The 11,491-nt window shown below is 46.5% G+C and overlaps 1 protein-coding gene across 1 annotated transcript; it reads left to right on the forward strand.

Moving 5' to 3' along the window:
• Window positions 1–3,027: 3,027 nt before the first annotated feature.
• YDJC (YdjC homolog (bacterial)) lies at window positions 3,028–7,732 on the forward strand (the record flags this gene model as incomplete). Its single annotated transcript, XM_009703720.1, has 4 exons — window positions 3,028–3,187; window positions 3,949–4,048; window positions 5,026–5,203; window positions 7,402–7,732. Coding segments are annotated over 4 exons (769 nt in total), but the record flags the coding sequence as incomplete, so codon positions are not given.
• Between the last annotated feature and the right edge of the window lie 3,759 nt (window positions 7,733–11,491).

Raw genomic sequence — 11,491 nt, forward strand, 5'->3', positions numbered from 1 at the left:
GCTTCTTATGCTACTGGAGCACACACTTGTAGATGCTGTCCTTTGGCTTTATCAGGAGTGAACTGAACCCTTGTGCCAAATCTTGCTTCAGGTCTGTGCATTCTCCAGGGCAGTGGGACAGACTTCCAAACACCCAGACGTGGGCCTCTCCAAACAGATTGTGGAAGAGTCATTGCTGCTTAAAACAACCATCAAGATGAGTTTAGAGATGCCAAGTGGATTCCTCAGCATCATTTTGTTTTGGCAATGGTAGCTGTTACTGCAGTGCTTTTATTCCAGAAACTAAACTGTTGCTTGCTCAATGCTAATACTTTTACTTTGAATCTTGGGTGGAGCAATTAGCAGTTGGACTTGACTGGCAATGACCAGCAGGGCTCACCCTGTCCCATCTATAAAGGATTTAGGCCGAGGAGTAGGTATGAAGCCAAACCCACAACAGCTGAGCTCTGTTCCCAGTGGGGCTTCACATGCTATACAAGCTGCTTGAGCTGCTGGTCTCTGCTTCAGTACTTCAGCCAATAAAATAGCAGATACTTTACAGTCTTTGAAAAGATGTGGGCAACTATAAAATATGTTTGTGTAGCAGAAACAATCATCTGCCCTCTGAAAAAGGGGCCCTTCCAGGATATTCCCATAACTTGACTTTTCTCCCTGCCTTTTTTACAATACAGCGTGCCTTGGCATTGCTCTTTGGTTGCAGAAGCTGCATTTCAGAGGTGAGAGGCACTCAGGAACAAGAGTTAGTCCAGTGTGCATACTAGTCAGTGGGGAAAAAAGCCTGTTGGTTCAGTCTTAAAGCCCAAGCTTCTGGTCGAGACAGAGCATGATTGGAGCTCTGTGTCCCAAGGTACAGCCCAGCTAATTACTATAATGCTTTAAGTTTTGCTCGTTTTCATCTCATCGCACTTAGGACTTCAGATATACTCATGGAGTGTCAGGACTGTTAGGAATGAACACTGGGCAGCAGGACATTTGGTGCTGAACAGGAGCATCATCTGGCTCATTGCATCCAGAGGAAACACACATATTTAGGTACAGGAAAATACCTGTACCGGAAAAAACTAGCTAGCAGCAGAACCCTGCTCTGCCCACTGCATTTTCTTCCTTCCCATACCCTTACAGCTTTCCTAGCGTGCCTGCTTCTGTGCCTCTCCCACAGATGAATATTTCTAAACAAGTTTCTCACGTGCTGCATTTTGAGTTTTGGTTTCAGTCCCTGTATCCCAGAGCCATTAAACACCAGCAGTTCCTCTTTAGATGCCTCAGCATGGACAGTCTGTCAAACCAGCCAGGACTAACTCTAAGAGAAAACTATTAAGATATTCAGCTGGTGTTAGCCAAAGCTCCGAAACATGCTCTAATGTTACAGTCAGAGTCTCCCCTTACAGCACGAACAAGGCCGGCTCTCTCTGCACTTCCACATTCTGCACATTCCCCAGCTCTGGGGCTGGTTTCAGCTGAGGCGGAGGAGCGGCTCTAATGTTACACAGTGCAGTGCTTGGCTCCTTGGTGTCCCACACCTGTCGGAGGGGCTTGCCTTTTCCTGGAAATAGCTTCCCTCGCAGCATTTGAGGCATTGCACAATTGGAGGTAGTTCATTCGATGCTCCTGGGAGACAACAGTGAAAGGCTCAGCTGTTCATTTCTTGCCCTCTGACAACACATGAGACAGAGAGTGCTCAACAAAAAAAAGTCTTCCATCTGCTGATTCATGGTAACACATGAATCCTTTTTCTTGCAGACAGCCGTGGCTGTGGTACAAATAATACCACCAGCTGATGTAGTCAGAGCTTCCCAGAGACATGATAAAGAATCTAGGGTGGACTTCTGAACTAAAACAAAACCACAGGCTCACCCTCTGCCTTTGGGCTCAGGCAGGGTACACAGCAGGTCATGAGATGGAGGGGAGGCCCTCCTGCCAAAGCACCCCTTCTGCACTGCCACTGCCTCCTGCCCTGCCATAAGCTGCCTGCTTAAGGGCCCCCACTCCCAATGACAGCACCTTCCAGGTCTTGTATTAGCAAGGAGTTAGTGTGCACATGTCATGTGCTCAGGCCCCATGTATGAAAGCCAGATGAACGTTTATCATCACTTAAAAAGTCAGGCCCTGCTGCAGAGAAACCACCAAATCAGAAAAGCCAGAGAGGACCTCTCTCTCCACAAGCTGTTTTGCTCCCTAATGACACAGTGGACTGAAAAGACATGGACTCATTTTGTTTCACAGAGCTGTCCGTACAACTTGACTCATAACACTTATGTCTTTGAGAAGGAGCAGTATCTAGCAACAGACCACACGATCCCCTGGAGCACAAGACATGGAGGAGCCAGGAAAAAAGACTTGAAGTCCTGCAAGGGTCAAAGCTTTAGGTCCTCAAGCCAAATCACTCTGACCTGGTCCAATCCATCCACAATCCTTCTGTCTCCAGTAACTTGGTGCTTCAGTAGTCGGCGTCGGGGCAGCAGACAGAAGGGGAGGATCTGTTTTTTGCACACTTTGCCTAAATGGAGATTGCTTTTGTTTTCCTCCTTGAGGTACAAGGGCTGTAACAGGGACAGACCATGCCCAGTTTTAGCAGCTCCATGCAGAAGTTCCAGGAAGGATTTAAAGCGCCACAGACTTGTTGCCTTGAAATTAACTCTGCACCATTACTCAGACCGGGCAGCACGGATGAATGTGCTAATGAAGTGCTTCAGAAGAGGGTTGCAAGGTCCAGATTTTTCTGTTAGTCACTAGTGACTGCAGGGCAGTTCCTAGTAGCGTGTGGTTATAGCATTTAATGCAGTTAGTGCATTTAGTCTGAGATACCTCGTGGCTGCTCTCTCCACAAGAGTCAGGGTGGGAACGGAGGTGGTGAGGTTAGTGTTGTCCTGCTTTCCTTCCTAGAAAAGCAAAGATACGAAGATGTACTCCAGTGAGTACACCACCACTTTTTAGATCAGTCTAGATCTTTCACCGAGATCTCCCCCTTTGGCCCCAATAAGGGAGGTAGAGGTGCAAAGCTTAACAGCTATTTCATTCCTGTTACAGATACAACATCCCAATAGGCCTGCATGCCAACCTCTCCGAGGGCACTCCTGTATGTGAGGGGCTCAAGACAAACTCTTCTCTGCTCAACCAAGACGGATTCTTCCATGGGAAAATGGGATTCAGAACAGCTCTATCAAAAGGTCTCCTGAATATGTCGGAGGTAGGAGAAAGCCACATACAACCATGCAACTTGCTTTCCTGATACAGGTCAGCCTGCACTTACCCCAGCACATAACAGCTGAAGATCCTTCCCAGGTCCCAGCTGAGAGTAAGCTTCGAGATTAATCTTGACTGTGTTGCCTGGGCAGCTGGAGCTGGCTTACTGGGTCCTGGGCCTAATTCTTCCAAAGGCTCTGCAGCCTTTCAGAACTCATTCCTCCCTGCTTCAGTGCCTGCATATGCTAATGTCCTGTTAACTACTTATCTGAGGGGGGCAGAAGAGGTATTGGAACAGATATTTACAAAAAACCTAGCGATCAATAAAGCAAAAATGCCAGAGAAGTGCTAAGTAGGCAGCAGGCTTTTCATCACCTTGGGAGAGGTTTGTGTTCTCTAGGGAGATGGGTGGTTTTGCCCCATGAGCAAGAATGAATGTGTTCAGGTGATCAAAACTGCCTATGGGATATGAGCACCCATTTCCCCATTATTTTTGAAGGGAAATGGGTATTCAACTATCCTAGGTATTTTAGAAAATCCCTGTGTCAGCACCACCCACATAACCGGTACGATAAAGAGACCCATGCCGAGGGGAGGTTCTGGGCACGCCAGCAGCATTGCACGTCCATTTCCACATGACAGCACTGTGTGCCTCCCAGGGCGAGGTCCCAAGTACCGGCCAGCAAGAGCCTCCAGCAGCCCCCTTGCCCTCTCCTGGTCTCAGCTTGCTGACAGGTCTTGCTCTGACGCTTCTCTGCTGTGCAGGTGAAGCAGGAGCTAAAGGCCCAGGTGGAGCTGTTCCGTGAGCTGACAGGTCACCTACCTCCTCACATGGATGGGCACCAGCACATCCACGTCCTCCCAGGTAAGAAGGGGGTCTTCTTCCCAGCGCTGAGCAGGTGAGAGGGTTGGAGAGTCAGCTCAGAGGGGACTCCTTTTGCCACAGCTCCCTGTTTGGGCAATAAACCTCACCGTAAAATACTTGCTCTACAGTTGCAGTTGGAATGTTCCCACCTGGGCCTGGGGAGGCAGTCCTGCCCTGGCCCAAATTGGCTCCTTGGTGACCTGGGTCTTCCTGTAGCAGCGCAAGGGGATTAATGACACAAATGGCCTAGGTTACACCTTCTCCTCCAAGGACCGATAATTCACCTCAGCATCCTAATTCCATGCTCCTGCCCACATTGAAGGAGGCAGACCAGGGCCAGCAGTAGACTGGCCAGTTTAAACTGGAATGCTTGAGTTTGCAAAAGCTGGTAGCTTTTTCAGGTGCTACAAGAACTTCATCCTGTCAGTTCTGTTTCCACACCAGTCTCTGTCTGCAGGTCTCAGCATGCTTTACAGAGAGGAGCAAGTATCTTTTGGCCCTGTTTTGCAAATAAGGTCATTGTGGTACAGAGATAGAAAACTGAATGAGCAAAAAAAGAAAATCCAGATTTCCCCACTCCGGCACTCAGATGCCTCTGCATGACAGTGGTCTTGGCAATTTACCCTCACAACAGATCTGGTTGTGCAGGCCCTTGATGAAGAACTTGATCCTGATAGTGCAGTCACTTCTGGTGCATTCCAGGACCAGAGTCACGAACTTAGAAGGGGTTGCTGGACTAAATGCTGAGTGCTGAAGGGAAGACAAGGCACCTACAGCAGAAGTTGTTTGGGGAGTAATGTTTCCAGTGTAGAAGGGGACTCCTATCCAGATAAAGAAAACCATTTCAGCAGAAGATAAACCAAATGGGATTATATTTTCTTAAGCATGGAAAGATGTCTCTGTGCTAACAGCTTGCAGAGAACGTGATGAGCTGGTTATCCAATTCCTGACTATAGTGTCACTGTTTTTACTTACAGAGGTCAGGCACGTATTTGCAGAGGTGTTAGAGGAATATGGGATTAAGTACACTCGTGTCCCAATAGAGCCAGGCCTTCATAACTGTGACTGGATCCCACCATCCCTGATGGACTTTTACTTGGGAGTAGAAGAAGACTCTTTTAACACAGTGGATGTGTTTACAAGGCACGGAATAAGGTAAGACAGGCATTGCTCAGCCTTTTTTTTTGTAGTAAAGCTTTAAGATCTCAATTCCTGATAGCATCTTCTCTGAATGGAACACCACCTTGCTCTTTCCACTTTGGTGCTCACAGGAAGGTTCAGGAGGAGTTCAGAAGTGCTGGGGGCACTAGGGCTTAATAAGAAGTTTTGAAGGGAGATGACCCACTTCTCACCTGAAAGGGGATGTGCTTTTCAGGGTATGTTTCTCAGCCTTTCTAGCAAAGCTGCATTGCCCTGACATCCGGGATGGTAGGAGGCTGAAGTGCTGTATCAGCACTGGAATTTTAAAAGTATGATCTAGGGCAAGTTTTCAAGAAATAACTTTTCATCTCCCCAGGATAGTGGAGAAAGGGTTTTAAGTAGCAGGGAAGGGACTAATTAGAAACAAGTGTCTGTTGTTAAGGGGAGGCAAGAAGCTCATAGAGCTTGCAGTGCCACAGCAGGTGATCGCTGCTCTAAGCAAACAGTCCTGTCAGCGTCCTGCATCACAGGGGCCAAACCCAAAAAGCTCAGCCCTTCCCCAAATAATATACTTTTCTTAAAAAGCTCAGTCAGTGTTTTATGGATTAAAGACATTTCATTTGAGACCCTTGCAGTTGCAGTCACCTGTCCTTTGGGGCAGATTTCATTACTTTCTCAGCCTACTGAAAAAGTTCTTTTCTGGGAATTTTTTTTTTTTTTTTTGTACCAGTTTTCCTGAACACTAGCACCAGGCTGGCATTTCACTGTGCTCTTTCCAGCCAGAGCACACGGACTGTCCTCGAACAGCCCATTTCTGAGGGAGAGAAAGGCATGGCAACTCACAGAGCAGTTCACCAGGAGAGAGTAACCCTCCTGTTAGGGCAGTTTCACAACAGGGGCAGTGCAGGGGAGCTTAGTGGAAATCCCCCACACTCCAGGGCTCCTCGTGCTACCGAAGGGGCAGGGGTGGTGCCGGCCTACCTCTGAGAATCTGCTGCTCCAGTGATCCACCTCTGCAGGGGCACAGGGAGGAACTCGTGGGGCCACCTCCGGGACCTGCATTTATACCTCCTGCTTGGATATGCACTGTGCTCCACCTCACTTCCTGGCGTCAGGGTAGGAGACGAGGGACAAACTCTTACAAAAGAAACATGTACCACGAGGAAACCCAGGAAAATGAGAAGAGCGCGGTCACCTGAAGTCACAGGGAACCCAACTCTGCAACTCAATTTCAGCATTGGTGCAAAGAGGTGCCATGCTGAGCCCCTGGACTTCAGTTTATGACACTGGAGAGCACAAGACCATGCTTACTGCACAGTAACGAGGCATTAGCAAGTTTAGTCAGTTTACAGTCAAAAAAAGCTAAATTTTTTTTCCTAAGAAGTCCTGCAAACTCTTCTCAAGAAAAGCTGTGTTCAGCTGGGCTCTTCCTTGATCATGCAGGTGAAGACTCCAGCCCTGGTTTCTTCCAAAAATGTGCTCATTCCCCCCCTTGCCCACGCTCGCACAGCCCTCCTGGGCTTGTGCGTGCCACGCTAGAAGAACTGAGGTTTGCAGCCAGACTTGGACAAAGAACTGTGTTGAAGCTAGATAAGCAACAGCCTCTAGCTGGTGTCCTCTTGGCTGTGTGGTCTTTAGCAGTAACATTTTTTGTCTTTATTAGGGTTCTTTGATACATGCTAGCAGAACGCTTTGTTAGCAAGGTGGTTTCCATTTTATTTCAGTCACTTTTTTTGTTTTCACTTAGCTGAGAGTTGTTATCTGGAGATGGTTATTATTCAGGTTTTAATTGCTTTAGTAATAGCAAGTTATTTTGATAGCGTGGCATTTCTCAGTTGAGCTCTGCTCTTCCCTTTTCTGCCAACAACACGCACCTGTTTTGGCTCGCAGATGCCAAACCCTTGTGCTGTGACACAGTGCACGTAAATACAGTAATAAAAGCAGTACTGGTCCTGGGGCTTTGCTGGGACTTTCTGTCAGACTGAAGAACTGCTGCTTTAAATAGTATGCTGGTTTCAGTAAGGAAAGAAAAAGCACTACTGGCTTGTAGTTCTGGTTTTACTATTGGTTAGAGTTAAAAGTTTTAAAATCCCCCCTCCCCTTTTCTATCTTAAGTTTTAGGTAAATTTTGACTCCTGATCCACTGGATCTAACACACTCTTTTCTCACTACCTCATTAGCATTAATATCAGTGTTCCCCCCTCCGGCTACAGGTGGCCAGACATTTACATAGGTTTGAGCACCATGGGCAAAAACATGTCTGTCAGTAACATCTGGAGCGCCATCGACGCTGCCATCGTGGGGTTCACGTCCAAGGCGCCCTTGCCTGCACACCCGACGCCACAGGGCAGGACGGTAACAATTGAACTGATGGTGCATCCAGGGTACCCGAGTGTCCCCCCCGTCGGCGGCTGTGGGGAAGGACCAGATGACTTCTCACAGTCCTGGGAGCGCCTCCATGAACTCCAGACATTAATTAAGCCAGAGCTGCAGAGCCATTACAAAACCAGGAACATTCACCTTTGTTCATTCAAAGATCTTTGAGTAAACAAGCAAACATACAGACATTTATTCGTACTCTGAAGACGGGCAGTTGCTAATGTCCCAAGAAGCCAGACCACTGTTACGAGTGTGATACCTGCTGGTGCAGCCGGCAGGGGCTGTGAACAGCCTGGGAATGGCATTAGGATGTTCACTGAAGAGCAACACCCTGTGAGCAGCTACAGGCAGTACCCCAGAGCCCTGACTGGCAGTTTTTTGGCCACAGCATCTGCTCTGAACGTGACAAACCTCTTCTGCATCACCCACTTGCACGCCATTCCAGCGCAGCATGGCAGCGAAGGCCCAGCTCTCCTCCCAGGGCTCGGTTCCTGCCAACGCAATGGTGAGCAGCACGAAGACACGCTTTGCTGGGACACCAGGGAGCACACCGGCACCTTGAGGGTTCTAACTTCTTTTTGGACTTAACTGCAAAACCAGAAACGCGCTGGGGAGCAAGTGCTGCTTTAGAGCAACTGCTCGGCGTAGGTTGCCCATGAGAGGCCTGGCAACCTTTGGCATTTGGTTTTCTTAAAGCAGTCAGTTGCGGTCCCTCCCCTTCCACTCGTACCTGCTCATTGCTGGTGAGGGGCACGGGGGGACGTCACCTTCAGAGCGTTTCTCTGCTCACAGCAGGCAGATCACGGGTTTAGCACGGTGGCATCTGCAGCCATATTCCACATACAGCCTCAGCCAGCGGTAATTACGGCTCTTCCTATTTACATTGCCTTTTGGCACTAAGCCACCATAGGAAAGTAACATCAGCCACAGCCCTTTCAGAGAGGCTTTTCTTTTTTGTGACTTTGCAAGAACAGCAACTGTTGACCCATCTACTATTTCAGTAACTGCTGCATATGAGAGCTCACCAGCAACTGTTCCTGTGCTGCCCACTGCCGCTCATGAAAAATGCGTGGGATGGCTGTGTACCAACTACGAGCAAGTTTGCAAGTGCAGAAGGCCCTTGTATTTGTGCGTTTTTATTCCTGTCACTATTCGAAGTTCAACAAGCCCTGGTAATACCGGTATGTTTAACTGTTCTTAACTGTAGTCCTGTCACTCACATATAACTTTCACATGGGAAAAGAATATTTTAAATTGCTCATGCTCATTTTCTGGGCAAGAGTGATCTATTTAATGTAATAATTTTTGGTTAACCAATTTTCTAATGTGAAAAATTTCAATATGATCATCGTTCTTTTAAATGAAAAATAAACTGAGGTCTTTTTCTATTGTAATGCTTCAGGATGCATTTGGTTTGTTACAGCTGGAGAGCACACTAAGCCCAGTGACCTCGTGCTTCCGCGGCGACTGCCTGCGGAGTGCTGAAAGGACGTCTCTTTCTAGCATTGATGGGAACTGTCTGACCTTCCCTAGAAAACACCCGAGCGTTTTTGTTCTGTACAAATATGAAAAACAAAATCAAGGATGCTTTAGAAAATATTTTTCCTGGTTCTTTCCTAAACTGCTGTAACAGAATTCATTTGATATACGACAAGTTTGTTTTTAACAAACCCCATCCATGGTGCTGGGCAAGCGCTACACCACACAGCCGCGTCAGAGGAGAGCAGTAGTTACCTTTCGGAATGACTCCGTTTCCGAAGCTTGTCCCATCGCTGTCTGGCGGCAAACTTCCCGCTGTGTGGTAACAGAATAAAAACCCCCAAGAGGGACCAGACCTGCAGCAGGCGGCTGAGGTTTCGGAGCCCAGGTATACCCGTGAGTGCCATCTAGTGACTCGTCGTGTTTTATTCCCGTGCAGGGATAAGCCTGACAGCAACACCCATTATTTAATACCAGATCTCAGCTTTTTATGTCATGCGACTGTATTTTGAGGGCTATTTTTTAAATGTCAAAAATAAGGTTAAATTGCTCCATATTCTAACCAAGGAATTTCCTCTGATCGCAACCACCAGGACGTTACACACCTGTTGACTGTTCTACACATTTTCTGCTAGCTGAACACCAAAAACACGACAGCAGTCTTACCTCTGTATTGCGAACAAAAAAAAAAAGTAGTTTGCAAATTCCATATTTTTAAGTGAAAGGCATTAAACCCCAAATTTTCTTTTAAAAGAAAGGGAGTTTTAAATGGAGAAATGAATAAAGAACTACTAAAAGACTTCTAAATAGGGAACCTTTCAATTGCATAAAACGTAGAGAGATAAGGAAGGAAGTTTCTCAGTGGTTCTGTGAAAGCTTTAAAGACAACACCGAGTTCAAATTAAAAACACGTTCAGACCACTACCTACGAATGGCACCGTACCAGGATACTTAAGAAAAGAAGTCTAACCCCCAAATCTCTCTGAAAATAAAACCATGCCACAAAGCCTTGGAGAGCAATTTTTATTAGGGTAGCAGAATGGAATTGCAGAAAAGCCTATACCAGTACTCCTGGGTGTAGTTTCACCAGCAAGTTGCTTTTATTTTTGATATTAAACTGCACATTTAGATTTCAGCATGGCTTAGGGAACCAGAGAGAACGAGAGCTTGATTTCCTGAGTTAATGTAGGACTTTGTACTTTGATTTTTTTTTTTTTTTTCCTCTCCTCAGACTTCAACCATAGAGTACAGCATGTGATCTCTGTCTTTTTTCCAGAGGGCTGCCTAGGAACAAAAGCCATCCCTTAGGTTACGCATCTCGTAGTTTAGAAATTGAACTATGCAGACGACACCCAGAGAACCGATAGCAATATCTGTCTTCTATGTGACCTTTGCAGATGAAATCGGAATAGCTGGTATAGCGCTGCTGTAGGCCTGTACGAATCGACTGGAGTTCCTTGAATTACACAGCCCTTCCAGGTCCCTTTCAACGGCATCCACGTCACACTGATTCAGATAAATGCAGTCTTTGACCTGAGAGGCTTACAACCAGAAAGTATACTGTTTAGTAGTAACGAGGGCAGCAAACTAGTGCTACAGTTTTGTTTTAAATAAAAAGAGAATTTTGAGAATGGCAAGTTTCCATGCCAGCAGACATGATCAAAGGGTACAGTGACTCATGTGATGCAGAAGTTACACACTTCAGTTTGACAGATAATTTGGCATTATTTTATTATGAATCTGAGTGAGCGTGAATGAAACAAAATCGGTACCAACTTTCTGCAGATGAAGACACAAAGATGTGAAAATTTGGTAATAGACAGTGCTCTCACAAGCCTGAAAACACTTCGGAAATGCAAGTTTCTGTAAATAAGGTGAATGTGGTTTAACTTTATTTACCTGCCAAAGAATCTGTCTAAGAACGCTTAAACATAACATTTCTTAGCTCCCTAACTTATAAAAAAATTTACTTTCAACAGAGGTGAGGTACTGGGCTGTCATTGTTTACACTAAATCGGAAATGAAAGCTGGGTAAGAGGGATGAATGAAGAAATAGCAAATATACAAGACATTAAAACCAAAAGAGACCTACTGCTTGACACACTAGTTCTGAAAGGTTGCAAAGGCAGAGGCTGTACTGAAACTGAATTTAGGAGCAGACAACCATCTGGGTGCGAGGGATTTTCTAACGCAACTTCCTGCAGATCAAAATGATATGTGCTCCCAGGTACCTATGGATTTCTGGAGATAGATCTGTTTGCTCAATAGCATACCCAAGTTCAACAGGCGGGGAGGAGACGGCAGTTTGATTGTATGGCAGTTTGACTCTGGAGCTATGATCACGCTTTAGACTGGGGAAAAAAAAAGACAGGCAGTCAGGATAAAAGCAACAGAGACAGTCAAGGATGCTCAGTTCCGAATAGAAAGGGCTTCCTTCAGCATGCG

Source organism: Cariama cristata, unplaced genomic scaffold (assembly GCF_000690535.1).
Source record: "Cariama cristata isolate BGI_N322 unplaced genomic scaffold, ASM69053v1 scaffold43027, whole genome shotgun sequence".
In the NCBI taxonomy this organism is placed as follows: domain Eukaryota; kingdom Metazoa; phylum Chordata; class Aves; order Cariamiformes; family Cariamidae; genus Cariama; species Cariama cristata.